Source organism: Crocodylus siamensis, chromosome 6 (assembly GCF_052110815.1).
Source record: "Crocodylus siamensis isolate JL-2025a chromosome 6, ASM5211081v1, whole genome shotgun sequence".
NCBI classification, from domain to species: Eukaryota; Metazoa; Chordata; order Crocodylia; family Crocodylidae; genus Crocodylus; species Crocodylus siamensis.
In genome coordinates, this window is record NC_143400.1 from 26,097,605 (window position 1) to 26,115,295 (window position 17,691).

General features: G+C 46.2%; 2 protein-coding genes and 1 long non-coding RNA gene across 4 annotated transcripts in view; 2 read left to right on the top strand and 1 right to left on the bottom strand.

Moving 5' to 3' along the window:
* Positions 1 to 17,691, bottom strand: part of LOC149861869 (uncharacterized) — a 167,788-nt gene that overhangs the window by 106,874 nt on the left and 43,223 nt on the right. The gene's annotated exons all lie outside the window — the stretch shown is intronic.
* LOC149861875 (olfactory receptor 14C36-like) lies at positions 775 to 1,722 on the top strand. The gene has a single exon (XM_090051354.1). The coding sequence runs from the start codon at positions 934 to 936 to the stop codon at positions 1,720 to 1,722; it is 789 nt and encodes a 262-aa protein (XP_089907480.1). The 5' UTR covers positions 775 to 933.
* Positions 8,785 to 9,747, top strand: LOC149861876 (olfactory receptor 14A16-like). The gene has a single exon (XM_090050590.1). It carries the CDS (start codon positions 8,785 to 8,787, stop codon positions 9,745 to 9,747), a length of 963 nt encoding a protein of 320 aa, XP_089906716.1.

Below are 17,691 nucleotides of genomic sequence, written 5' to 3' on the forward strand. Positions count from 1 at the left end.
GCTAACATGTCTCCCTCTTTATCAATAACCCCTGAAGTATCAAGAGTCATCTAGTTTCCTGGCCACTGAAGATTTTCACACTAAACAAATAAAGAAAAGGTCTAATATCTTTCAAGTAGATGAGTTACAAAATGTAGAGGCTATGTAGGGATGTTGAGAGTCCACATTAATATATATATCTGAGACTTGAAGCCAGTGTGAACACGCAACCTTGTGCACATCCTGCCAGCCATTTGAGTGCTATCATCCCAGGTGCCTTAGAGCTTAAGATGCTGGCTGTGTCTCTGCTCTATGTACCGAGAAAAATGGAAATACTATGGGATGACCTTTTTGACTTCATAATTTCATGCTCAGCTGCCCGTGGGTAAGATTCAGGCACTGACATTGGTGAAATGATAGAATCTGGGGTTGTAATTATTCCCTTTTCCCAGGTCACATGGACTTGCAGTGCACCTGCACCTGATGTGAAATCACATGGCCCCTTAGACTAGAAAGGAGTTGGAACTGTTTATGCCAGTGTGATAGCGCACTAACAACTTCTTCACTTTCACAGATGTGGTAAATGTATGAGCACTAGTGAGTGGCAGTGACCAGGTGTCTGCCAAAGCTCTGATAAAATACGTTTCCTGTCTGCTTTATGGCTGAAATGTCACAATTATCCAAATTTTTTTTCAAATGTATCATGAAAGATATTGTCACTTTGGGAACCATGATTTTATTTTCCCTTTCCTTCCACAGGCATCCCAAAAGGCACTGGGGACAATGACGTCCAATTGCACCACTGTGACTGAGTTCCTACTCCTGGGGTTCTCCGATGCCCGGGAATTGCAGATCTTGCACTTGGCCACTTTTCTAATAATATACCTGGCAGCCCTCATTGGCAATCTCCTGGTTATCACGCTCATAGCCTTTGACAGCCACCTCCACACCCCCATGTACTTCTTCCTCCTCAATCTGTCCATCCTTGACATCGGATCCATCTCTGTCATTGTCCCCAAATCCATGGCCAATTCCATACTGAACACCAGGGTGATCTCCTATTCTGGATGTGTCACCCAAGTTTTTTTCTTCTTCTTCTTCCTTGCAGCAGACATTGCCATCCTCACCATCATGGCTTACGACCGATACATCGCCATCTGCAAACCACTGCACTATGAAACAGTGATGAACAGAAGAGCTTGTCTGCAAATGGCAGCCACGGCCTGGAGCGCTGCTCTTCTGAACTCTGCCCTGCACACAGGGAACACCTTTAGGCTGCCCTTCTGCCACAACAACATCATCAACCAGTTCTTCTGTGAAGTCCCCCAGCTCCTTAGGATCTCTTGCTCAGAGGTGTTTACTAGTGAAATTCAGATTATCATCTTTGGAACATTTTTAAGTGCTGGTTGCATTGTGTTTATATTTGTGTCTTACATTCAGATATTCACTACTGTACTGAGAATCCCCTCTGAGCAGAGCTGGCATAAAGCAGTTTCCACCTGCCTTCCCCACCTCATTGTTGTCTCCTTGCTGGCTAGCACTGGGATAATTGCCTACATGAAGCCCACATCTGGGTCCCCATCAGCTCTCGACCTCATGCTGTCTGTTCTCTATTCTATGATCCCACCAATGATGAATCCAGTCATCTACAGCATGAGAAACAAGGACATCAAAGCAGCACTGTGCAAACTGGTGAGATGGAGGTGGTTTATTCCAAAGAAAATGTCAGTTATTCTCCAGTGACTGTGGTTCTCCTGACCATGTTTATAGAAACAGAGTTATTAATACAAATTAACTCCACCAGTGTCAGTAGTGGAACTTTAATAAAAACAATCAACCGTGTTATTAATCCAGAATAATTGAACCAATGTCAGTTGTGCTTCTGTAGGTTTAAACCATGTAAAATAAACTCTCTATCTAATTTTAAGCTTTTATCCCTGAACTACTTGGTCTCTAAGATACCACTCTGTCCTAGCTAATCTTCTTCCACCTGTTAAATTTTATCTTTGACGCTGATACTGTCATTTGTTAGTGCACTATTGCAATACCTTGTACATACCTTCAATATTTGTAAGATTCCCTGGTGGAGAATATCACTGGTTCTTTCTCTTTTCTGGATTGAAACATTTTCATGAGGTTTGATTATTTGAGATCCATAAGGAGGGCGTGAGAAGGTTTAAAAGGGAGTGATAATGGTTTTTAAATAGTAGGTGTCAGTCATTACTCAGGTGCTGGGACTTTCAGTCATACGTTCCTGTAAGGGTTTTAAAAGAGCACGGGGGTTTTCCTCCACACAACCCTGAAGAGATGGAAATGATTTCTCCTAAGTGTGTACACACTAATTCTCCTGTGCACATCATGACTGTAATGATGCTGGATTATGGCTGTCCTTACAGTCCACTATAAGGAAGCTTTAGATACTTAAATCAACTGCCAACATCTCCAGGTTTAACTATGTCAAGCACAAATGACGCTCACACTGCTAGTCTCTAAATTCTTTCAGGACCAGCAGCATCTACTTTCACCTGCCCAACAAGCAGCCTATGCCAAGAACTCCAGTAATGGAAATAGTGTTGCCTTGTTTAGAATGGATGTAAAAGGAAACTCAGTAGAGACCACAATCTGTTACCGTACAGCTACATCGAAATTGGGACTTCTTTTCCATGTGTTTTTATTGCAAATCAGAAAGAATAATCAATATTTCCCAGAATTCCCCAGAGAATAATCTCTTCCAAAAGAAAAATAAAGAAGAAAAATATTAGCTCATGTTATTTACTTCTGATGGATCAGGTAACTGTCCAGAATTGACTCCCAAAAGGGAAATTTTGAAAGTAATGAATTGATTTACTTTACTCATAGTGACCCATACTGTTGGGCAATTTGACGCTAGTTCAGGCAACGTGTTTTTCACACAAGAAACAGAAGCAAGGAGAAGTCTCTGCAGAGCTGAAAGGAAGAGAGGTGGTAGACTCTCCTTCCTTGGAGGTTCTTAAGATTGGGCTAGCCGAAGCCATGGTTGGCATGATCCATGCATTCAGTTGGGGGTTGGACTAGATGACCTCCTGAGGTCCCTTCCATCCCTTATTTTCTATGCTTCTATCATTATATGAGAGGAGTAGTGTTGTAACACTCTGAGGGTTGTTTTCCTGTAGCTAACACTGCTCTAAACCAATGATGTAGCTTAGGATCATAGAAAATAAGGGTTGGAATGGACTTCAAGAGGTCATCTTGTCCAACCCACTCCTCAAAGCAGAGCCGCTCTCACCTTGATCATCCCACTCAAGACTTTCTTTAGTGGGGTCTTAAAATCCACCAAAAATGGTGATACCACCACCTCACTGGGTAACTTCTTCCAGTGCTTTACTACCCCCTGATAAGAATTCTTTCCCTAATATCTAACCTAAACCTGAGGCAGATGATGGTCAATCATCTGCCACCAGTGAGAATTATTTGCCTCCATCCTCTTTGTAACCACCCTTAAGGGAGTTGAAGGCTTGTACTGAACACCAACTTGGTCGTCTCTCCACATTTAAGAAGCCCAGTTCCTTCAACCTCTCTTCATAACTAATGTACCTTAGCCCCTTAACCATTTTTCCTGCCCACCAGTAGTCTCCCTCCAGTCTGTCTACATCCTTTCAGTAGTGGCAGACCCAAAACTGGACACAGTCCTCCAGATGTGCCCTTACCAGTGTCAAACATGGGAGAAGAATCACTGCTTTTGATCTTCTGGATATGCTCCTGCTAATGCAGCACAATTGCCATTAGCCTTATGAAGCAAATGATATCTCATGTCCAGTAATATCCCTGCGTGCACAGAGGCACTCATTTTGGTCATGCATGACTTGTCCTTGGTGACCCCATGCTGACTATTCCTAATCACCTTTGATCCTCTATGTGCTTAGAAATTGATTCCTTGAGGACCTGCACCAAGACTTTCTCATAGACTCAGGTGAGGCTGACTAGTCTCTAATTTCCCTGATCGTCCTTTTCCCTTTCTTCTCCGGTCTGTACCAGTGCATAGGATTGTTCCATCCTACATGCAGGATTTTGCACTCGTTGTTACTGAACCGCATGAGATTGTGTTTGGTCCAATGTTCCAATTTGTTGAGGTCTCTCCAAATAATAGCTCTGCCCCCAACTTGGTGTCACCTGCAGACTTGCTGAGGCTGCGCTCTATGCCATCTTCCCAGTTCTTGACAATGATATTGCAAAACAACTGGTTTCGGACCCAACCTCTGGGGCACTACACTTGATACTGGCTGCCAGATAGACATGGAGGAAGTGGGGAAAGAAAACCTGGTTCTTACCTATCTAACCATAAACTGAAATTCCTTCCTGATCCCAAGTATAGGGATTTGTCTGACCAAGAGTGGAGGGGCAAGATTCTCTAGCACATGATCTTGGAGGTTTAGTCTGAGCAGGAGCTTTGGCATATCAGTCAAAATCCCCAACCTTGATTTCAGTTAACACCCAATGTTTCTAAAGGTAGAAGAAAACCCCCACCCCGCAAATTATGTAGCAAAAGGAGGAGGGAAGAAAATCCTTCCTTATCACGTGCAGCAGGCAGCAAAGACCAGAGGAATTGGAAATAACCAGAGAACATGGATGTAGCTATTGCTAGATTCTGCCTGACCAACGCTTATCCATCCCCTTGAACACCTCCAATGATGGAGATTGCACAACATCCCTAATCAGTCTAGTCCACTGCCCCATTGGTCCATCAGCAAAGACATTCTCCTGATAATGAATCTGAAACTACTTTATTGGTGTTTTGGATTTTCTCTCTTCTCCCCTTCTCTACTCCCCTTTGTCCTTCTTCCCTCTGGCCCTTGCCACCATTTCTTCAGATCTCCAATGCTAACATGTATGTGGAAATCATTACACGTTTCCCCCAACCTAAGGTCAGTATGTCCCAGCCTTACCTGCTCATCTACCACATGCTACCCTGTCATTGATCCCTCTCTTTCTACCCATGCATCCACCTGGGCTTGTGTGCTCTCCTCCACTGCAGTACTTAGGAAGAAAGAGCAGACAGGCCTCAAAAGACGAACACTGTATCACTTCCCACGGAAGTCTTGGTTAGAGTCCAAACCTGGGAACTGAGCAGGCTACGGTCCCATGTACAAGGCAAGTGTGATAAATCACAGACTAATACAAAACTGGGACTGCAACCAGCTCAAGAGGTCCAGGCCCCCGGTCAAGGCAGCATCATACCTATCCAAGCTATCCCATATGAAATCTTGTTTAAACAGTACTTAAAACTACGCAGTCAGCCTGCCATACCACTACAAATTATACTGCCCACAGACACTGAGACTATCATAATTTCCTGTAGGTAAATGAGGGAAATGAAGACTGTCAGCATCCTGCTCCTGCAAGTGTTTTTAAACACATTCAGGATATACAAATAAGGCAGCCATCCCCACCATTACAGGGAAAGGATGCTCCTTCCCCCACAAGTTTCTCCCCACCTCACTTTGCAGTAAGCTTCCTTCCTGTTCCCATATCTGGTGGTTGGCAGGTCCCTAGGGGGCAAGGAGAACCCTTTAGCCTGGGCTGCAGTCAACACCCAGTGCTGCTGAGCAAGGCAGGGTTGTCAGCAGATGGTGACCCTCACACCATTAGCAACAGGAGGGGGAAAAATTCCTCCCGTCCCCATGCTGCAACAAGCAAATCCTAGAAACATTGGCCCCCGAAAGATGCAGCCTGTTACAAGCCACAGCAAGATCCTCTGACACGTGGTCAGCAGTAGATCCAATGGGAGACTCTGGACAGGCCTCCTTGCTTCAATATCTGTGAATCAAGTGTGTTTGCCCACAGGCTCTGCTTCTGAGCTGTGCAGGGCTCTAGGGAAATAGTCCCACAAGACCTCCCAACATACACATAGACAACTCACTGACTGCGACTTCACCCCTTCGTTCCAGTGAAGCTCCAAGTCAGTTGCACACCCAGCTTTTCTTCAGGGACTCATTGTTCTGGATCTTCTCCTCTCAGGTCTCCCATAGAGTGAGGAGTGCACGACCCCGAGAAACCTGTGCCCCTGGCATCTAGATAGCACAGTGATCGGGGGACAAGAGATCGGAGGATGGTGAGGAATCAAACTGCCCTGGCATTCAAGGATTTAATACGGTTAACTGAAGAGAAAACCATTACGTTGAGCGCAGTAAGTAATATATTCAGTTCAATAACGTTTGGGATTATATAAAGAGGATCTTTCTGAAACAGAATAATGAATTGTATTTAAAAATTATTTTTGATCTTTGTTCTCCATTGAGTAAAATCTCTAGTTGTCAGAAAAAACATTCACATAAAGAAAGTAAGTATTCACATAAAAAATGGCATATTTCTGTCCTGAAATTTTTACCTTTTCTACAGTAACGTAACTGAGCCGGCAACTAGGACAGCAGCCCCTGGCACTGCCTTTGTGGAAGGGGGGAAATAGCCATGACCAGAGGTCGGCAGCATGGCAAGCAGAGCTGCCCTATGCATCATGAGCTGCCTTGGGTTTGGAGCTGCCCTACTAACATATCTCCCTCTTTATCAATAACCCCTGAAGTACCAAGAGTCATCTAGTTTCCTGGCCACTGAAGATTTTCAGACTAAACAAATAAAGAAAAGGTCACATATCTTGAAGTAGATGAGTTACAAAATGTAGAGACTATGTAGGGATGTTGAGACCCCATGCTTATATATATTTCTGAGACTTGAAGCCAGTTAGAACACACAGCCTTGGGCACATCCTGCCAGCCATTTGATTACGAACTTCCCAGGTGACTTAGAGCTTAAGATGCTGGCTGTGTCTGGGCTCTATGTCCTAGGAAAATGGATATGCTATGGGATGACCAACCTGGTGGCCTTCTATGACCAGATCACCAAATCCTTAGATGCAGAGGTAGCAGTGGACATAGTCCTCCTGGACTTTCAGAAGGCCTTTGACACTGTCTCTCACCCCGTTCTCATTAAGATACTGGTGGGACTGTGGTGTCGACACCCACACAGTCAAATGGGTCGCCAACTGGCTGGAGGGCCACACCCAGAGAGTGGTGGTGGACGGGGCATTTTCAACACACATGATCCGGGGACTACAGGGCAGACCCTACATTGAAAGACTGCGGGACCTAAAGCTGTTCACCCAAGGCCGAGGGGAGACCTGGTGACTGTCTATAAACTCACTAGAGAAGGATTTAGGGGAGATGCTGTTTCCCCTAGCGCCCCCCAGGCATGACAAGGAACAATGGACACAAGTCATTAGAGAGTAGATTTAGATTAGACTTCCACAAGAACTACTTCACAGTTAGGGCAGCTAGGAGCTGGAACCAACTTCCTAGGAAAGTGGTGCTGGCTCCTACCCTGGGGAGCTTTAAGAAGAGGCTAGATGACTACCTGGCTGGACTCATTTGAGTCCAGCCTTTTCTCCCGCCCAGGCGGAGGGTCGGGCTTGAAGATCTACAATGTCCCTTCCAACCCTACTTCTATGATTCTATGAACGTGGAGGCATGTGGGCAGTGGGGTCCCCCAGGGCTTGGTCCTCAGTCCCTCACTGTTCAACATGTTCATCAGTGACTTGGACGCGGCGGTAAAAAGCACCCTATTCAAATTTGCTGATGACACTAAGATGTGGGGGGATGTGGGCATGCTAGAAGGGAGGAATAGGCTGCATTGGACCTAGACAGGTTACAGGGGCAGGCAGATGAGAATAGGATGGGATTCAACACAGACAAGTGCAAAGTGATGCACCTGGGGAGGAACAATGGGCACCAAACCTACAGGCTGAGGAACTCCCTTCTTGTCAGTACAGAAGCGGAAAAGGATCTTGGAGTCATCATTGACTCCAAAATGAACATGGGCCAGCAGTGCGGGGATGCAGTCTGGAAGGCCAACCATACCTTGTCATGCATCCGCAGATGCATCTCGAGCAGGTCCAAAGAGGTGATCCTCCCCCTCTATGCGGCACTGGTCAGGCCGCAGCTGGAGTACTGCATCCAGTTCTGGGTGCCGCACTTCAGGAGGGATGTGGACAGCATGGAGAGGGTCCAGAGGAGGCCACTCGCATGATCAGGGGGCAGCAGGGCAGGCCCTACAAGGAGAGGCTATGGGACTTGAGCCTGTTCATCCTCCACAAGAGAAGGCTGAGGGGGGATCTAGTGGCCTGTTACAAACTAGTCAGAGGGGACCAGAGGCACTGGGGAAGTCCCTCTTCCCCCGAGCATTGCCAGGAGTGACCAGGAATAACAGGCACAAGCTGGCAGAGGGGAGATTTAGGTTAGATATCAGGAGGCGCTACTTCACAGTCAGGGTGGCTAGGATCTGGAACCAACTTCCAAGAGAACTGGTGCTGGCTCCTGTCCTGGGGGGTCTTTAAGAGGAGGTCAGATGAACACCTTGCTGGGGTCGTTTGAACCCAGTACTCTTTCCTGCCATGGCAGGGGGTCAGACTAGATGATCTGTTCAGGTCCCTTCCGACCCTAGAAACTATGAAAATATGATCTTCTTGACTTCATAATTTCAAGCTCAGCTGCCTGTGGGCAAGATTCAGGCACCGACATTCATGAAAAGATGGGAATAATTTCAACCCCAGATCCTTTTTCCCAGGTCACATAGACTTGCAGTGGACCTGCACCTGATGAGAAATGGCCCCTTGGACTAGAAAGGAGCTAGAGCGGTTTATGCCAGTGTGAAACTGAAAATAAGGTGTATGTCTAAAAAAATCAAGTGGATGGGTAAAAAGTTTTTTTTTTTTCGTGCTTCCTCTTCCTTTCACAGTCATTTTCTTTCCTTCCACAGGCATCCCAAAAGGCACTGGGGATGATGACTTCCAATTGCACCACTGTGACTGAGTTCCTACTCCTGGGGTTCTCCGATGCCCGGGAATTGCAGATCTTACACTTGGCCACTTTTCTAATAATATACCTGGCAGCCCTCATTGGCAATCTCCTGGTTATCACGCTCATAGCCTTTGACAGCCACCTCCACACCCCCATGTACTTCTTCCTCCTCAATCTGTCCATCCTTGACATCGGATCCATCTCTGTCATTGTCCCCAAATCCATGGCCAATTCCATACTGAACACCAGGGTGATTTCCTATTCTGGATGTGTTGCCCAAGTTTTTTTTGTTGTCTCTTTCATTACAGCAGACCTCGCCACCCTCACCATCATGGCTTATGACCGATACATCGCCATCTGCAAACCACTGCACTATGCGACACTGATGAACAGGAGAGCTTGTCTGCTAATGGCAGCCACGGCCTGGAGCGCTGCTCTTTTGTACTCTGCCCTGCACACGGGGAACACCTTTAGGCTGCCCTTCTGTCACAACAACATCATCGATCAGTTCTTTTGTGAAATCCCCCAGCTCCTTAGGATCTCTTGCTCAGAGGTGTTTACTAGTGAAATTCAGATTCTTATCTTTGGTGCATGTTTAAGTTCTGGTTGCATTGTGTTTATATTTGTGTCTTATATTCAGATATTCACTACTGTACTGAGAATCCCCTCTGAGCAGGGCTGGCATAAAGCAGTTTCCACATGTCTTCCCCACCTCATTGTTGTCACCTTGCTGGGTAGCACTGGTCTGATTGCCTATATGAAGCCCACATCTGGGTCCCCATCAGCTCTCGATCTCATGGTGTCTGTTCTCTATTCTATGATCCCACCAATGATGAATCCGGTCATCTACAGCATGAGGAACAAGGACATCAAGGCAGCGCTATGCAAACTGGTGAGATGGAAGTGGTTTATTGTGACAAAGATGTCAGTTTTTCTCCAGTGACTGGTTTCATTGAACCTCTTTGTAGAAACAATCAAGTGTGTTATTAAGACAGATTAATTCCACCAATTCCCAATGTGTTGCTTTAGCTCTATGCTATTTTAAATAATCTCTGTATCTAGTTTGAACCTTATGTCTCCCTGAACTGGTAGTAGTTAGGGGAAAGCAGCATCTTAACCACTGTCTTGGTGTCTGTTGAAAGTCATCTTTCATGCTGATATTGTCATTTGTTACTGCACTATTGCAACAGCTTGTACATACCTTCACTATCTCCAAAAATCCCTCTTGGAGAATATCATGAGTTCTGCCTCCTTTCTGTGTGAAAATGTTTTCTTAAGGTTTTTCTAGTTGAGATCTGAAAGGAGGGTAGGAGAATGTTTGAAGGGGAATGACAGTAGATTTTAGATAGGACATGTCGGTAATCAATATGGTGCTGGGAGTCTTAATCATGATTAACTTGTACGGGTTTTACAAGGGAGCTAATGGTTTCTCCCACACAATGCTGATGGGTTGGAAATGATTTCTTCTAAGTGTCTACTCACTTGAGCTTCTATACAAATTGTGACTGTAGTGATGCTGGATTTAGGTTGTCCTTGTATTTCACCACGGGGAAGCAGTAGATAAGTGAGCCTGGGGATTTTGGAAGGTGATTTAACTATGTCAGAACAAAATGTCTTTCAAGCTGCCAGTCCCTCAATGTGTTCTCCCTTCCAACGAGCAGCCTATCCTATGAAGTCCAATAATTCCAGAAGCACGGCCTTTCTTAGAAATTATGAAGCAGCAAAGTCAGTGGAGACCAGAATCTGGTACTATACAACTACATGGAAATAGGGATTACTGTTAGCACCCCAAATCCTGCAAAATATGAACTGTGTTTTCCTTTCAAATCAGATAGAATAATCAACATTCCCAAGTGAAAAAAGAGTTTCCAACAGAAAAAAGTGCAAGAAAAAAGTTTCTTCTCCAAGTAAGTACTGCTAGCCATTTAGAAAACTGTCCAGAATTGACACTCAAAAGGGCAATTTTGAAAGTAAGGAATTGGATTGTTTTGACTCATATGGACACATACTTTTGGGGAATTTGCAGTTAGTTCTGGCAATGTAGTTTACATACAAGAAATCGAAGAAAGGGAACTCCTATAGAGAGCTGAAATGGAGAGGGGCTGTGGAATTTCCATCCTTGAAGGTTCTTAACACCTGGATGGAAAAAGTCATTGTTGGCATGATCCAATTGGAGATGGTCCTTCTTCCACAAGGGGTTGGACTAGAAGACCTCCTCACCTTCCTTCCAAGCATGATATCCTACATTGTCTTTACTGAACCTCAAGATATTTCTTTTGGTTCAATCCTCTGGTTTGTTGAGGGGTCTGAAACCTTGCCTACCCTCCAGCATATCTACTACTCCCCAGAGCTTAGTGTCATCTTCAAACTTGATGAGGGGTGACTCCATTGCATCTTTCAGGTCATTGATGAAAATATTGAACAAAATAGGCCCCAGGCCCAACCCTAAGGACAGGCCATTGGATATCAGCTGCCACCTAGACAGTGACCCATTGATTACTCCCCTCTCAGCTGAACCAATCAGCCATTTTCAATCCACCTCACAGTCCATTCTAACCATACTTCCTTGGCTTGCTTGTAACAATATTGTTGGAGACTGTCCAAAAGCTTGCCAAAGTCCAGGTATAGAGCATTTGGAGCTCTCCCTGCATCCATACGGGCAGTCGTCTCATCCATCAGGATGCTCAGGCATGACTTGCCCTTGGCAAATCCATGATGACTGTTCCTAAATCACCCTTGTCTCCTCTAAATGCTTAGAAACAGATTCCTTGAGGACCTGCTCCATGATTTCTCCAGGGATGTGGTGAGGATAACTATTCTGTAGTTCCCCACATTCTTCCTCCTCCCAGTCTTAAAGCTGCGCAATATACTTGCCCCTTTCCAAACATCCAGGACTTATGCCCATCACCACAACATCTCAAGGATAATGGGCAGTGGATTTCCAATCTCATGGAGGGTAATCCAAGCCCCCTGGCTGCTACCCCATGCTGCTTATCCATGCCCACAGGGCCTTGTCCATGGCCACAGGGATACTGCCGGGGGTATCCTGAGCAAATCAAAGGTAACCACAGCACACCAGTCAAAGGGAAGGGTCCAGGTCAGATCACATACATCTTGCAGATCATTGCAGGGTAGCACAGATCCTGTTGCTGAAAGTGCTTTGGCTTCTTCAAGCATGGGATGCTGTTCCAAGAAAAAGGATTGCTAGGAAGAGATGGGATCCACAATGACAAAGAGAGAGAGAATAGCATCAATGTAAACAGGCTCACTACCCTAGTGAGGGTCGCTTTAAGCTAGGTTTATCATGGGATAGAGGCCAAAGCCCTGAAGTAAGTGGGGAAGCTGGTGACTTGGGCAAAGCGTAAGTGGGGTTGGGGTCATCACGGGCAACCTTCTCATTCTTTTTGAGAAAGTAGTGCAATTGGATAGCTATCTGTTGCTGCCTGTGCAGAAAAGTACCATGCCTGGGAATCAAGCATGAAGAACTTAAAGTCTTCTTGCAGTCACGGAAGTATGGAGATCGGAATAAGATCGGAATAAGAGAGACACGGTGGGATAGCTCACATGACTGGAGCACTGTCATGGATGGGTACAAACTGTTCAGGCAATCCAAAAAGTTTTTGGAGAGTGTTGGGAACAGCTTCCTGCTGCAAGTGCTGGAGTGGCCAAATAGGGGTCATGCTCTTCTTTATCTGCTGCTCACAAAGCTGGAAGAATTGGTGGGAGATGTACTAGTAGATCACTCAGGTAACTGAAGAGCAGCATCCCTGGAGGCCAGTCTGAAAGGCAAAGGAGTCCAGGAGAGCTTGGTATCTTAAAGAAACCTTCCTGTGGGTTTCACATGCAGACCAGCTGGCAGGAACCATGTTGGCTTAACAGGGAATTCTTCAGTATACTAAAACCAAAAAAGAAACTAAAAAGAAGTGGAAGTGTGGACAAATGGCAAGGGAGGAGGATAAGAATATTACTCAGGCCAGCAGGAATGACATCAGGAAGGGTAAAGCGCAGCTGGAGTTGCAGGTAGCCAGGGATGAGGCAGGAAACAAGAAGAATTTCAACAAGTATGTCAGCAACAAGAGGAAGATCAGGGAAAGTGTTGGTGTCCTGTTGAGTGGAAATGGTTGTGAGGTCGGCAACCAGACTACTGCAAGTGGCTGCAAAACTTGGGAAGAAAATGAGCAGTCTGTAGTGGTAAAACTACAGTTTAGGGACAATTTAGAAAAGCTGGACCGGTAGAGGTCCATGGGGCCAGGAACAATGCACCTGAGGGTGCTGAGAGAGTTGACCAATGTGCAGAGCTGTGCAAAGAAACAGGCTTCCTCAAGTATTTGAATGGAGAGGTGGCAGTCCCAAATGTGTAGTTGTAGAAAGCACCCAAGCCGCAGGTGCTGGAAGCTGGAGAAGGAGGCGGCCCCTCCTGAACTCCCCTAGAATCAGAGAAAAATAGAGTTGGAACTGCACCCTGGATGTCATCGACTCCAACCCTCCGCTTGAGGGAGGACCATCATTATCCAAAGCAAATCTCTGTCTAACCTATCACTGAAAGTGCACAGGCAACTCCAGTCCTATGGAGGATGGAAAAACACACCACAATCCTTCCCATTTGACCATAAGTTGAAATTCCTTCTTGATCCCAGCTGTAGGGATTTGTCTCACTCAGAGGGGTGGGGCAAGACTCTCTAGTCATGACCTTGGGGTTTTAGTCCCAGGAGGAGCTTTGGCATATCAGCCAAAATCCCCAACTTTGATTTCAGCCAACACCCAATGCTTCTAAAGTACTCTCTCGGGTGATGTATCTGTTTTCCCACCCCTTGCACGGATCAACAGAAAAGGTCTCTTACACTTCTGGCTGGTGCTGTGTTCAGCCAGCCGACTCAAAGCTCCACTCCCGGCATGCCAGGAACTCCACCACTCGTCGCTTCGGGGAATGATTTCTCTGCTGGCTCTCTCTCTTCGCCTGGGCCTCCAAGCAGGGAAACAACTCGTTCCGGTGCTTCACGCCACTGCTTGGGCTCCCCTTCTGGGGAGATCTCCTCACTCAAGCCATCAGTCTTTCATACAAAGGATCTAATAGGCTGTTAGCACTTCCCAGTGATTCACCATTGGGAAGTGAGCGTGCTTAATTGGCAATTAACTGGTCTGTTTCCTGGTTTCTTTGGCTATGCCGTAACTTCTAACAAGTAATTAACAATTCTCAACAGCTCACCGCTGGGCAGTGAGAGTCCTGGATGGGACATTACTCAGTCTGGGTCCTGGTTTCCTGGCCATATTCTAAGTTTTAAACAAAGGGACTCTTTGCCCAGACATTCCCGTAACTGGAGCAACATCTCCCTGTTAAAGACCTCCCCATTTTGTTAGAAGACCCTCCTCGCTCAGCTTGGCCGCCGCCTCTACTTTAAGATCTTCTGCCCCACTTCCAACTTCGGGCAGCGAGTCATCTCCGTTGGTCATGGAACGAGACAGGAAATCAGGTTTTTTTTCCTGGCTTGGAACTCAACTGAAAAATGGAGAGGTTGTATTGCCAGAGCCCATTGTAGTATTTGAGCGTTATCCGTCTTGACCATCTGCAACCATCTGAGAGGGGCATGAGCTGTAATCAACACAAATTTTCAACCGAGTAAATAATACCTAAACAGTTCAATGCCCCACCTGATAGCCAGACCCTCTGTAGAATACGCGGTCTCTGCCTTTGTCAACTTCTTGCTTGCATAAGCTGTGGGTCGTGCGGTCCCCTGCCACTTTTGAAATGACACACCATCCACAGCACACCCCGATGCATCTGTCTCCAGGAAAAATGGTTCTTGGAACCGGGGTGTGTACACTTCTTTGGGTTTGCTGTCAGTCCTGTCTTTCTTCGTTCTTGTAAAACGGCCCGTAAATGTCAACAATGTTCTTCCCAAGTTTGTGAAAATATAAATGTTGTCAATTTACGCCGAAGCGTAGTTCTGGTGAGGAGCTAAAGGCTTATGCATTAGGCACTGAAACCAAGTCGCCACCCCATGGATGCTGAAGAGCATACGTTCAAACTGAAAAAGTCCCCAGGGTATCCCCAAATCCAAGTCTTCTTTATCCTGCTCATGCATGGTATTTGCCAGTACCCTTTTGTTAGATCCAAAGCGGATGTATACCTGGCTTGCCCAATCTTTTCCAACATGTCTTCGATCTGGGGCATGGGAAAAGTGTCAAAGGCCACCACGTCGTTAACCTTCCTAAAAATCTGTGTAAATCCGAAGGGCGCCATGCGTTTTAGGTATTGTCACAAGTGGGCTTCGCCACAGACTTTTTGACTCTTCTATTATCCCTGCCTCTAGCATTTGGGTAAGTTGTTGCCTTTCCGCTTCCCACAGGGCAGCCTCCTGTGGTGGTCTCTGACCACACACCCTTCAGGGGCCCTGGTCTCGTGTTACCCTCCTTGTCCTTCCTGGCTTGGCCTGGAACACATCAGGAAATCTCCTGATTAGCCACACTAGTTCCCCTTTCTGGTCTGCTGACAACCCAACTCCTATTTGGGGCTCCCCATGCTCCCACTCCAATATTCTGGATCCCCTACTCCATCCACATCTCCTACATGTTCCTTCATTAACCAAGCCTCTCAAACCTGTTAAAGAAATGGAATGGTAATGTGGTAATAATGTCTCCTCCTCACTGGTTCGGTTCTTTGTACTTCATAATTCACGGGTCACAAATTCCTGGTTACCTGGAACGGTGCCTGCCACCAGGACAATAATTTCTGGCTATGGTCAGGCAACAGTACTAGTACCCAATCTCCGACCTCCAAGTTCCTTTCCTGGGTACAGATATCGTAGATATGTTTTTGCCTTTGCTGACTCACCTCTAAATTCTCTTGGGCCACCTTCTGAACTCTCTCTAAATGTTCTCGGAAGTCTCGTATAAACTGGGCAGTCTCCCCGCTTTCGGGGTGCCCCTCCAACCAACCCTCACAAACAATATCCAATATACCTCTGGGCTTATATCCATAGAACAACTTAAATGGGGTACGCCCCATTGAGGCCTGTGTGACTTCTCTGACTGCAAACAACAACAAAGGTAGCATTAACTCCCATTTCTGCGGGTCTCCTTGAGTGCACATCCACAGCATGATCTTCCAAGTTCTGTTGAACCTTTCTGCTAAACCATCCGCCGGGGGGTGGTAGACAGAGGTTCTGAGTTGCATCTCACACACCCCCTCAATACTCCTGACATGAATGTCTTGCCCTGATCCATCAGAATTTCACGAGATATTCCTACCCACGATACCCACCTTATCAACTCTCCTGCTACACCCTTTGGAAACAGTCCCACGATATCTAATGCAATCTTCTCAAAGGGACCTTCTCCCTGGTGTATCAGCATCACAGCAACCCGCCCAGTCTTATAACTTGAAGTCCTCTGACACTTGGGACACTCTTTGCAGTATCTATCTACTAACTTATAAATCCCTGGCCAAAAAACTCTTTGTTTTATCCGTACCTCTGTTTTGTCAAGGCCAAAGTGGCCTCCCATGGGCAGCATATGAACAATTTCTAACAACCGTGGCCAATACCATCTTGGTACCAATATCTGTGGCACTTCTAACTTTTCCTTGCCCTTATCTATCCGATACAAAATCCCGCTCCCTCCCTCAAACCAAGGAAGTACCTCAGTTAACTCAGGTCGGAGCACCTCGTCCTCACTCCAGGACAGACTCTCCTTGTAAATATTCTGGAACAGCGGTTCTTGCTCTTCGTACTCCCAAAACCTGCCTTCACCTATTATTTAATCTAAATCTACTTTTACTTCCCCCATGCTGGCCATCCTTAAGATTGCCTCCCTGCCCCTGTCAAGGCATCTGTGCCCTGCCTACTGCAATCTTGGTCACTAACTTCTCTCATTGCTTTTGTGACTGCCTCCTTTAAATGGGGTCAGTCTGTTCCCAATAGCATAGGGCATGGCAATGATTCAGCCAGGCCCACTGCAATCACCTCTGTTTGGTTCAAGATTGTTAACCTCATCCGCTTCCTTGGGTAACTGTAGAAAGCCCCATGGATACAAACCATATTTAATGGGGACATTGTTTCCCCTATTTCTGGAGTTACTAGATTGGATCTTAACATGGCCTGTGTGCACCTGGTATGTACTACTCCAAGCACCACTAGGTCCCCAATCTTCATTTCCACAATTGGTTTCCTGTTGTGCCATGGTCCCTTGTGCATCCCAAAACTGCAATCCATCTGCTCCTCATGAGGGGGCTCAAGTACCCGTTTGTTGCAATACCTGGCTAATATGCCCTCTCTCTCCACATTGGAAGCATATCTGACTTGCCAACTTCTAGTCTCCCTAGTATTAGCCCTGCCACCCTTGTTATGCCATCCTTTGAGCCTAGTTTCAACTGAGGTTGGGGGGATGCTGCGTTCCCTGTCCTTTCCCTCTTTACTGGTTTAAGTTCAAACTCAGACTTGATAAAATCCTCCACTACCCTTAAGGCCTCTGCAAGGGAGCAGGGTTGATGGCGTTTCATCCACTTCTGGGTATATATCTCCAAGTCCCTCACAAACTGTTCCAGAACTACTACATCTACTACCTCTTCTGCTGTCTTGCCTTCTGGCTGAATCCAATGAGTGGCTGCATCTTTTAAAATCTGAGCCAATACCCTGGGTTGTGATTCTTCTGGCTTTTTCCTGGCCCTGAACTTCTGCCTGTAAGTCTCAGGGGAAATTTCCAACCTATAGAAGATGTCTTCCTTCACCTTTCTATAACACCTGGTCTCTTCTCAGGATAAGGTGAGGTATGCCACCTGAGCAGGCCCAGTCAATAGGGGGCCTAATTGTATGGCCCAGCCTTTCCGGTCCCATCCTGCAGCTATCACCGCCATCTCAAAACCTTCCAAGAAGGCCTCTACATCATCAGA

Bases quoted from the DNA above. Each gene is read 5' to 3' on its own strand.
- LOC149861876 (XM_090050590.1), top strand. From the start codon at position 8,785: ATGATGACTTCCAATTGCACCACTGTGACTGAGTTCCTACTCCTGGGG.
- LOC149861875 (XM_090051354.1), top strand. From the start codon at position 934: ATGTACTTCTTCCTCCTCAATCTGTCCATCCTTGACATCGGATCCATC.